The sequence below is a fragment of the Simochromis diagramma genome, unplaced genomic scaffold (genome assembly GCF_900408965.1).
Source record: "Simochromis diagramma unplaced genomic scaffold, fSimDia1.1 OVJJ01000343.1, whole genome shotgun sequence".
NCBI classification, from domain to species: Eukaryota; Metazoa; Chordata; class Actinopteri; order Cichliformes; family Cichlidae; genus Simochromis; species Simochromis diagramma.
The window spans coordinates 10,317,119-10,327,869 of NW_024386831.1; the positions used below are offsets into that span (position 1 = coordinate 10,317,119).

A 10,751-nucleotide genomic window follows, 5' to 3' on the forward strand; every position below is an offset into this window, starting at 1 on the left:
CAGGCCATTCCCTCCTCTGCTATCCATAGCTTTACTTCAATCTCACCGACAATATGCTCTCCTACTGGCGATGATCAAGACTTTTCATGAGATACTATAAGTGATGTATCAATCCTTCCTATGCTAGTAAAGTGTATGTTCCATTGTGCCAAACATCAGTCAAGACCCTGCTATGTTTTATTGCATATAAATTAAAGCTATGATTTGATATGCAATGATATAAATCATGGCACAGCATAATAATATCATTGTCAGGTGACTTTAAACTTCCAAGTAGTGTTAAAAAATACTATTTTAGAGGGGAAAATATTGTCATCCTTGTCAATACTTTGTCATCCTCTCAAGGACAACAGATTTAATAATTCAGGAGGAAAGCACTTCTCCCAGTGACAAGTGATTTACACTGAAAAAACAAACAAACTGTGGCTTCCAGAATTTGCCCTCAGTGAGATAGCAGCATAATAACACAAATTAAAAAAAAAAAAGTTTTCCCACACGTGTGACAACAGTAGGGAACAGATTTTATACAAAGACCCTGATGCATTTTCAGAATCCATAAATATTACATGGAGCCCATCCAGTCACCTTGTCAAAAGTGCCAAATACACAGTATGTGTGACAGTCTCTTACAGTATGTCCCTATTAGGTGAGTATGCACTGCATGATTAAGTGGGTACAGGAAAAGAATTAGTATTCAAGGAGAGAATCAATGCTAACAGACAAAAACATCAACAACAACAACACTAGTCTCAACAGACTTATTCAAAACTGTTCCCTTGTCTCTGTTAATAATGATCACAAGAAGCAAAAATTCAGCTTTGAATATTTCCTTCAAAAATCATTGACTTAGATCTTAAATGTTGCTTTTTCAAATAGCGCTATATCAGTACCGACACGATTTCTGACAAACCAAAGTGTAATTTCGACTTAAAGTTAAAGACTGAATTTTAAGTGTCAGTCAGTCATGACTGTCCACTTAGAGCTCTGTAAGTGGTCCTTGGGGGACTCATTATAGCAACACAGATCTTTATCAGTGACAATATTCCCTGAATAAATCTCCATTAACATCATTACTCTAGAATAGCTAGTTATTACAACCAAATGTACATCAAAGAAAGCCATTTCAGTGCTGTGATATTGTGATTACGACCATTTGCGAATTACAATGTGAAGGCAAAAGAAATGCGATATGTCCTCTGTTAACATCAGGGCAAACAGACAAGAAGAAGAGACATTTGCATCTGTTTCCCAGTCTTCACACAGTACACTTCTGATGGAGCCTGGCTGACAGAGATTGTCCAAATATCTGCTGACTGGGATTCTCAGAGGGGTGGAATGGTAAATACACTTTTGACATAATGTAAAACCACTTTTGGATCAAGAAATGCACATTTCACAGCATACAAAACCCAAATCATTCAGGACAATATTTTTTAGCACTGACAGAGTTGACAAATACAAAAAAAGGCAACAAATACAGTGAATTTGTGTAAGTAGTAGAATAGATTTAAAACAGAAGGAAAAAATCTAAATGAATAAAAAATAAATAACTAAAACAATCTTTGTGATGACCAGAATAGCTGCAGAGCCCTCTGCAAATTGGCTCACATGTTTCCTCATCCATAAAGAGAGGACTTTAAGAGTAGAATCTCTGATTAGTGACCAGAAAATCCAAATCCATAGTTGGATTCAAAATGCAAAAGTCCAAGAGTTGTCAGCAAAAAGATTCAAATAAGACAACATGAAACAACAAAAATACTGGCAGTGGACACTGGTACCCCTCAGCCTCCTAGTAGTTGCATCTTTTGTATGCATTTCAAAATTGTATGTCACTTATTTAAAAGATTTTCAAAAAACTTCACCTCTGCCTACTGACCTTGAGGCTGAGGTCACTGAGAGTTTTAGTGGATACATATATGGTGTAAATTTCAAAATCCTAGGTGACTTCCTTCTCAAGGTATTACATTCACAAACTTGGGTGTCCCTGTCGACCGCCCTCCCGACAGGGTGATGACAATATCCAATCAGAATTTTACAGTGAGGGGTAAGAAACATTCATTTAAGTGCTTCGTTCACTTCCTCAGTGTCAGGCTAAAGGCAGCAAAACCCTAAAACAGCCCATCTCGACTGTTATCAGGCCACTGAATAACTCTTATTAGTTCTAATCAGTCCTACACGTGTTGCTATAGGCAACACATGTAGGCAACACATATCTTGTATGACCTTCCTGTTCCTGAGTGTAACCAGTGGTTTGCACCTTGCTGTAAACCCTTGGTAAGGTGTGGCTTGATTACATATTTTGCCTCACTCCTGAAGAACCCCTCAACTTGGTTTGATGCTGTGGAGGGTTTTCTTAACCAAAGAAGAGTCCTGCAATCATCCACTAAAGGTGTCTTCTGTGGTCTTGTGGGCCTTTTGGTTTTGCAGATCGGATCAGTGCATTCATTCTTTTTAAGAATGTACTAGATTGCACGACTAAAGTTTTTGCTAGCTCTCTCATAGGATTATTTAACTATTTATTTTTCAGCTTAATGATGGCCTTCCTTGCTTGCACTAACATCTCTTTGGGCCTTATATTGAGAGTTCCACTGAAAAGCTACCAACTGTTTAACACTTGGATTCAACTCCAGGTCTTTTATCTGGGAAAAAGCCTCACCTGGCCATGAAATTGCTTCAAACTGGAGTTTAATATACCACAAGTTACACCACAAACCCCCACTTAGTTTCTAATTAGATTTATGGAAACTCAACTCATTATATTGTCTGCTGTGAGATTTATATGCAATGTAATGAAAACATTACAATAAAATAATGAAACATTTTATCTTATCTTTTGTTGAGAGTTTAAATAAGTAGCGCCCTCTTATTCTGTGGCCATCACTCTTCTTGTAAACTTCATTAGGAAAAATGAAAACAAAGTGAGTACCACATGATGTTTATACCGTTATAGTTCAAGAGTAAATGCAGAAAATGTACATTGATATATATAACTCTATTGATCCCCCCACCCCCCCCCCCCCCTGGAAAAAAAGAAAGGACACCATACTGAGCCTTTCATCTTCAAATCCCATCTTCACTACACTACTGGCTGAGTTTAATATTTCTGCTAACGGGTGGTATTGGATTAGTTCCAGCATCTCTGTGTGTTTATTTCTGCCCACCAATGCCAGGTCTGTGCCATGTCAGTGTCAGTGCCAGATTGGAGAATAGGTGTCTCTGCCAATGCTGTTAATGGACACCATTAGGCTACTGTGGGCAGGTAAGCAGCACAATCCCTTGAGAATAGCCTAATTACTGAGAGTTGGCTGCGTCGTTCACTGCAGTAAGGAGATTCACACCTCCCCTCACCATATATAAAGAACAGTTGATGTGCATTACAGTAGGAGGCAGTGTGAATGTATTCGGCTGACAACATTGCACTGTTCGGTCCAAGCCTTGTGTTCCCACCTTTATAAGAAAAGTGTGGCACCATGAAATTTCTTCTTTATTTGTGAGCCAGACAAAGGATACTTAGAAATGAAACACCTCTGGTGTTCAGCTGACAGTACAGGAGTTAAAGATGTGACCTGCTAATAGCACCTAAGCTCAAAAACCATAATAAAAAAAGTGCCTTCATTTCTCTGATGCTTTTTCGAACATATTCACTCATTTAAAGATTTACAGTAAAAAATGTATTGTGAAATTTAGCTAGAAAGTAGTTTGAGTAGTGTGTGTGCACTTGTAATTGATGGTGTGCATATATTTTAGTATATGCTGTATATACTGAGCAATGTATCTTGGGTGCTAATCCAGCCCATCTTCTCTCCCTTTCTATAGCTCTCTTCATAGAGTTGTCTTTCTGAGAAGGACCCACAAATGCTGCCTGGAGCTGCAGGCCCTCTGGGACTTCCTCTGGTTAGATATAAATAGATCATGAGCTGGCCAACTCATAAATATATGGAGCTTCACTAGAATGATGACATCTCTTGTCTGGCCTACAGCCTTTGCAGGCAACACAAATACCCCCAAATAGCAGCAGCCCAAACAACAGACCCAAAGGTGGTCTATTTAAGTGCTACTTTATGCCAATTAGATATGGAAGCAGTATGAGTGTTCTGGCAAAAGTGATCCAGGCGGTCTGCAGTTGTGTGCAATACTGTCTCTTTAAAGTATAGAATGTAAAGACACAAAAGGAGGCGTCTTTAACCTCCTAGGACTTGGCGTCCACATATGTGGACATCACACTTTGGGTTATTTAGACCAAAATACTCAATTTTGCTCTACATGGGCCTGATATCCACTTACGAGGACATTATACTGCTACTGTTCTATCCAGTTTTTAAACAAATATGTGGCTCTTATTTTTCTTAAAAGCAAAAATAAGGTAAAAAAAAAAAATCTGGTAATTCTTTGTTTTTACATTCATCGGGCCCCAATATGCCCAAATATCAAAGAGAAATTAAAAATGCATGCTGTGGAAGAGTTCGGGTCTTAGGAGGTTAAGTGCACTTTTGGTAGAATAGAGGGCCTACATTAGACTCTTCTGGATTACAGAGGTGTCTGTCCTGTGAAAATCTAAAAGAGTTATATGAATTCAAAACACAGTGCAGGTCTTCAAACATACATCCTTTGGTTGATTTGGCACACTAGGGTATTGAATAAAGTGTGATATTTATGTAAAGTGTGATAGGAGACATATGTTTTGTAGTAACACTGTTTCCTATTATAATGAAAGCATCATCGTTTCTTATTATTAAAGTAGTGACATAGTCTACAGACTAAATTAGCTCAAAAAGGAAAATAGGCCTTGATTCCAAATATTAATAGAACCTTTCGCTTTGCAAGCTTCATAGAAACACATTCTCGTAAACCCAAAGCCTCATAAAAAATAACAATTGATGAACAGACACTAGAAAATTGATTTGGATGATGATTTCAGTCAGGATTGCATATTGTCCTCTAGTAGTGTAAACAAAGTGCTGCACTTGAAACACATGACGAGATGATATGCTTTGAAATAGAAAACTATCCATAACAAAGGCAACCTGACAGGCATGACAGACTTTTCGGTGCATTTTCACAAACAAGACCAAACATTCAACAACATAATAAATGTCAGCAAAGCAAATCTTTGAAATGTGTTTCATTGGATCTGATAATAGCTCTAAGTGTATTTAAATGAGAGATTAGCGAAGGGAATACGTGCCAGTATTCAACACAGGTTGGATGCTGAAGGATCCCTCTTGAGCATAATGTGGTTATAGACACGTGTAAAGCAATAATGTCATAACAAGTGATTCCCATCAGTTATTTAATGCAAAACACCTGCACTGCCATCTCTGATCAGAGTGTAGGTAGTACTGACCAAAGATTTAAAAAGAGCAGACCTTTATTAATAAATTAATCATTAATTACCCTTTATGCCATGAAAAGAAGATCAATCCAAGTTTTATCTGAAAAAACTCACACCCTGGCCCACTCCCCATCATTCCCAGGATCTGTTAAAAGCAGAATATCAGTCCAAAACCTAAAGATTTGTAGCATAATAATCCCAAATTATATGATAATAAAGGTCAGTGCATCATGCTGCAGTTAAATGAGCAAGTCAGTTTAACACTAAAACTAAGAATTCAGCATGATAAATTACATCCTCTTCAATCAAGTTGAAAAACATACAAAAATAAGTAAATACACAATAACAAAAAAAAGATGTTAGAAATGGAAGACCTAAAGTTAAGAACTGGAAAATCAAAAAGTCTGTGTTTTTAACACTGTTAAAAAAACACTGTTTTTAACAGTGTTCAACACTGTGTAGATGACATAAAACAAGCTGTCATCTACATTTCTTAACAACCTTCCACAATATGGACTTCAGGTTTCAGCATCACGTTCTGGAAATACAAAATGACTGATTCTGGAAATAAGCCATTTTCATACATAGAATATTTAATCTTGCTGACTTCATCAATTTGCTATAAAGTGATAAAATTCCCTTCACTGAGACATAGGTAATTTTAGCATGGCATTCACGGCTACATTCAGATACACCCACAAAAGTGCCAAAGAGAGCTGAGCTATTTTGCAATTGTCATTTGAAAGAATAAAAAAAACAACAAAGGGACAAAAACATACTTTTCAATGTATTCCATTTACACGTTTGAGTCTGTCTTGTATGTCTTTGCTGTTTCGCGCTGCAGTGTGTAAGAGAGCTGTAACCTGCTGCACTTGACAGAGATCTCTCGTCTGATTGGGAATTGAAGTGTCTAAATCTAACTGTGAAATTACAAATGAAGTAGGTTGGATAAAATCTTATGTACATCTTACTGCTGTTTGCATTCTCTGGTGAGCTGAGCCACTGACAAAGATGCATGAGAAGCGCTCACGGTCATCATCTTGTGCACACCTATTCATCAATGTGGCTGCACACAATCTTGTACTGTGTTAAAATGATATTATATGATATGCATATTAGGTCCAACCTAGCATGATTGCGTTTGCAGCTTTTAAAGAAAAGCGCCTACTTTGTTCCTGCAGCAGAACCCAGAAAACAGTTGTTCATTCATTCTGTACAGGGAAGGCCTAATGGCCACAACAGTCTGAGAAGCAACACTGCTTAAACATATTTTGGACTGAGGTGTTTTTTTCTTGCTCATTCGTGACTTTGAAGAGTCATTTTCATCAGGGGTATGAAATGAATCTTGTTCACCAGGTGGACAAAAATGTGTCATTCCGTGCAAGTCAATGATAATTATGTGAATACAGGAATGCTTTTGAAGAGGTCAAGCCCTGGGAAAATTAACAGTCTCCAGCCTGGAGCCATTTCAGTCTAGGGAGGAGAAATTTGTGGAAAGACCTTTTATTATACATAGCAGCAATTGTGTTCCACTTAACAATGATGGTACCTGTATATTCACGATAAATTAAGAAAAATCCTGGGAAATCTCTCTAACGGTCATTATATTTTGACTGATTGATGAAAACTGCATATACTGAAACTAATATCAAAATACACAATATTGCCCCTGCTTATCATATGTGCAAAAACACACACACCAGCCTGTTAGTTAAAGGTGCAGAGTTATGTTTTTTTGGGTGCTGGCTGATTGATTTTCTTGACAAAACACTGCTGATAAATATCTCCTTATTCTGATGATGGTGATAAAGGTGCTCCGCAGGAAGCAGCATTGAGAGCAAAAGCTTTAATCAGGCATCACCACAAATCAATGCAAAGACTTGAATCATAATTTTCAAGTTTGTTTTTTTTTTTTTTGCTAGATCTTTTTGAGTATTGCAATGAATAACCATTAGAGTCTAAGCCAAGAGTTTTACACCATGCTTTGCTGAGCACTTTGTGTTTGTGTGAGATGCATTTAACCAGCTTAAAAAGACATTTGCATGTGGTCCTTTCATATTACAAGAAAGGATTGCTTTCCTGATTTTCATGCCTGAGATTTTTTGGAAAGAACCAAAAACAATCTGAACAATTTCACAAGTGTGGAACAAAGACATCGTCATCTAATTTAGCTAGTATAAACTCATTTTCGGCTAAAGCAAAATGTTACAAGAGCTCAAGAAAGTGGTTAGTAAATAAGATTCGTAAAAGTTCAGTATAATAAATATTGCTTCTGATGAACTGACAAGGCAGGGAACGGTGGGAGAAAAACCAAAAATAATATTATGGGCAGAGATTTATTGATGGGGAAAAGTGCTACTTGGCAGTGAGTGAGTAGGGATTTGTTAGTAACTCTCTGCAGTCCTAGTTGGATTCATATAAGGAATACGATAGGTTGCTGTGAACAGAGGCAAGACATAGCAAAAAGTGGCTGTTTTTATCGTTTTTCTAACAGATGAAGTCTGACCATTTTTTTCTATGAAATTCCAAATCTTTGTAGTTCTGTTTGTTGGTGTTCAAAAGCATGATCTACACTAACCCCCCCATGTAATTCGGTTGGATTTTGTCTCCTGCCAACAGAAAGGAAAAAACAAATAACAAAAAATTTGTTCATTTTTTTCCTTCGTTGTTATGCAGTGACTAGATTTTAGAACTGAATGTGAAAGTTGCTTATCCAGTAGTGGCTACCACATTGATTCATACTCTGTTCAGAAAGAACGCATAGCCCACACTCTATCATCCAAAAGCAGGTGAAATCACAGAGACACCATAGGTAGTCTTAATTTGACAAATACAGAAGCAATTATTTGAGAAACCCTTTGGCGTCTTACAGGACACTTTTCTTTGTCATCAGAGTTTCAGTTTTCCCATGCTGAGCTGCACCGCTCTGTGGCAGACAACGACTGCAATTGTGCCACCGAGGTCCCAGACCAGTCAATATGAGAGACTAAAGTACAGTGGAAGGCAGACATCAGTTCAATCATTCAATCTGTGGCAGAGAAAAACACACAGCGAGGCTGTTATGTAGCAGCTGTCTAGGAGAACAGGGAGTAGCATCGCTCTTATTGAACAGAGAGAACAATAAAATATAACCTGGGGGGCAGATCCCGCTGTATTCCGTGCCCAATCAATAAGACTATTTTAAACCTCACGGATGCAGTAGTTGTGTGTGCAGGTGCACGTGGAGCCATCGAGGAACGCACGCACACAGACACACAAGCATTTGACCACACTCCAACACAAGCATCTGTGTGAGTGTGGTCACTTATCACAAAGAAAGACAGGTGGGCAGAAAACTTATGCAAGAGCAAAAGGAAGCATGCATGGAGGTGTGTTTGCCTGACGCAATTTCTCTTACATACACACGCGCTTACATTCAGCACTACATCTATATCCAAGTGCATTTACACATGCACTCACTCTTTGACAGCTCAGACTCGAAACGTTTCTAAAATCTACTGCAACACTCACCGCGCAAAAACTGACATGCACACACTCTACCAGACGCACACACGTTCTCCCACCTAATGATTAAATCCTTCTGCCGCTGTGTCTGTGCCGGTGTGTTTGCATGTGTACGTGTAATGTATAATGTGTAATTACAGCAGACCGACATGTCATTTCAGCAGCGGAATTTTATCATTTTTAAAATTTTGTCAGGTTCAGAAAAAAGCTCAACCCAGGAAATCCTTCGAACTCTAACAGCAACATAATAAACTTAAAGTCACAATCTGGTTTATGCCACAGCTCTTGTCTGTGTAGAAGAACTGAAAAATAATAAAGATAGAAATGCGTAATCCGTGAAAACAAACGTAGAATGTGCATTTTATATTAGATATCTAAGTTTCTTTTTTCTCTCCCCCCCTTTATTCCTTTCTTTTCGCCGTTTCCGGTGTCTTTTTTAAAGTAATATCGCTATGAAACTTCTCATTCTTAACTCACACGAATGGCTTTTTGCGGGACTTATGAGTGATGATTTGCTCGAACTAAGAATACCTGTCTAGTGGCTGAACTCGATTGTCCCATCGGGCTAATTTGCTGCCCTACAGTAGTGTAACGGCAATATGTGTCCGAAGACAGTAAGTGCGGTGAACATTTTTAAAACCATTGGGAAAGAACTGAAAGATGATACAACTGTTGGAATTTACGCGACACAAAGTCGGGAATGTTAGGAGCGAAGCGCATCGCTCTGTGGATGTGTCTTACCTTGGTTGCAATTGCAGAAACGAGTGAGGGCAGTTCCAAGAAAGAGTGAAACGAAGAAAAATCTGTTTCCAAAACTCATGTCTGCAACATCTATCACCGGCTATGTCTGGATATTTTTAGCCGAGAGGTAGCTGTAGCCAGATAAAAACACGTCACTGGAAGGTCCAGAAACACCGATCCGCTGCTCCTGGTCTTTACATTTGATCCCGATGGTAGAGAGCTGCCGGGTGACACAGCCAGAGATGGTCCATTCTTTACCTTGTGGCAGTGGCAGCTATGGCGCGGAACGGAGAGGTTTTGAATAAACTCAGCAAAATATCTAAAGTGAAATTTTCACACAAGGTGAGAAACACTTCCCACCTAACTACTTTGGAGATTTCCCATGCGCTTCATTCGCGGTTGATGCATTTATATTAACAAAAAAAATCTCAAGTACAAATTAAAACGCAATGTGGTGCCTTTCTGTAGCGCACGGAGTCGTGACAGACTTTCACTCCTGCTTTTGGCACGGCAGTGTGCCGAGGGTTGCCAGCTCCAACTCGATCCGCTGCAGCAGCAAGATGGGAACGTTGAATAGAGAAATGATTTGGATGCAGCGGTAGAGCAGCTGAAGCGGGGGCTACAAGGAGACTGAGCGCATCTGTGCAGGATGCTCGGCACTAGAGGGGGTTAGCTGACAAGGCAATGGCGTGTGTGTGCGCGCGCTTGTGTGTCGACTCGTTCCAGTGCGGGCTTCCCAAAATTATTAGAATTATAGAACTTGAAAATACTAAACTATACTTTTGAACCTGCATGATGTGATTTTTGACCTAACAGCTGACACCTGGGTCAATTATATGAGTATCAGTTATTATGTAATATAAGGTTACCACGGCTCTAAAAGTCCTTGAACATATACAACTTGTGGGAAACACTTTGAATGGACAATAAAATAACGAGTTAAATCCCATAAAAGTGAATAAATTAATTCGGCTTTGCTTTGCTTTTTATAATTAAATGTCAGTGTATCTGTTCTCTGATATTCATATTCAGCTGACTGGTGTATTTTGATCTTACATCCTTTGTCTTTGTTTTATATAATGAATTTGACACTATTTTATAAAGAAACACATTTATTCATAAAAATAATAGTAACAACAACAATAAAAATCTCTATAGTCTACTGCAAACTTTT

The 10,751-nt window shown here is 38.5% G+C and overlaps 1 protein-coding gene across 1 annotated transcript in view; it reads right to left on the reverse strand.

The window, feature by feature from the left end:
- The window catches only part of LOC120731327 (ephrin type-A receptor 6-like), a 179,260-nt gene extending 169,035 nt beyond the window's left edge, over positions 1-10,225 (reverse strand). The window contains exon 1 of the mRNA XM_040028310.1: positions 9,578-10,225. Within this exon, the coding sequence (XP_039884244.1) occupies positions 9,578-9,656 (79 nt within the window). The 5' untranslated portion in view covers positions 9,657-10,225. The remainder of the gene's footprint in view (positions 1-9,577) is intronic.
- Positions 10,226-10,751: the final 526 nt, after the last annotated feature.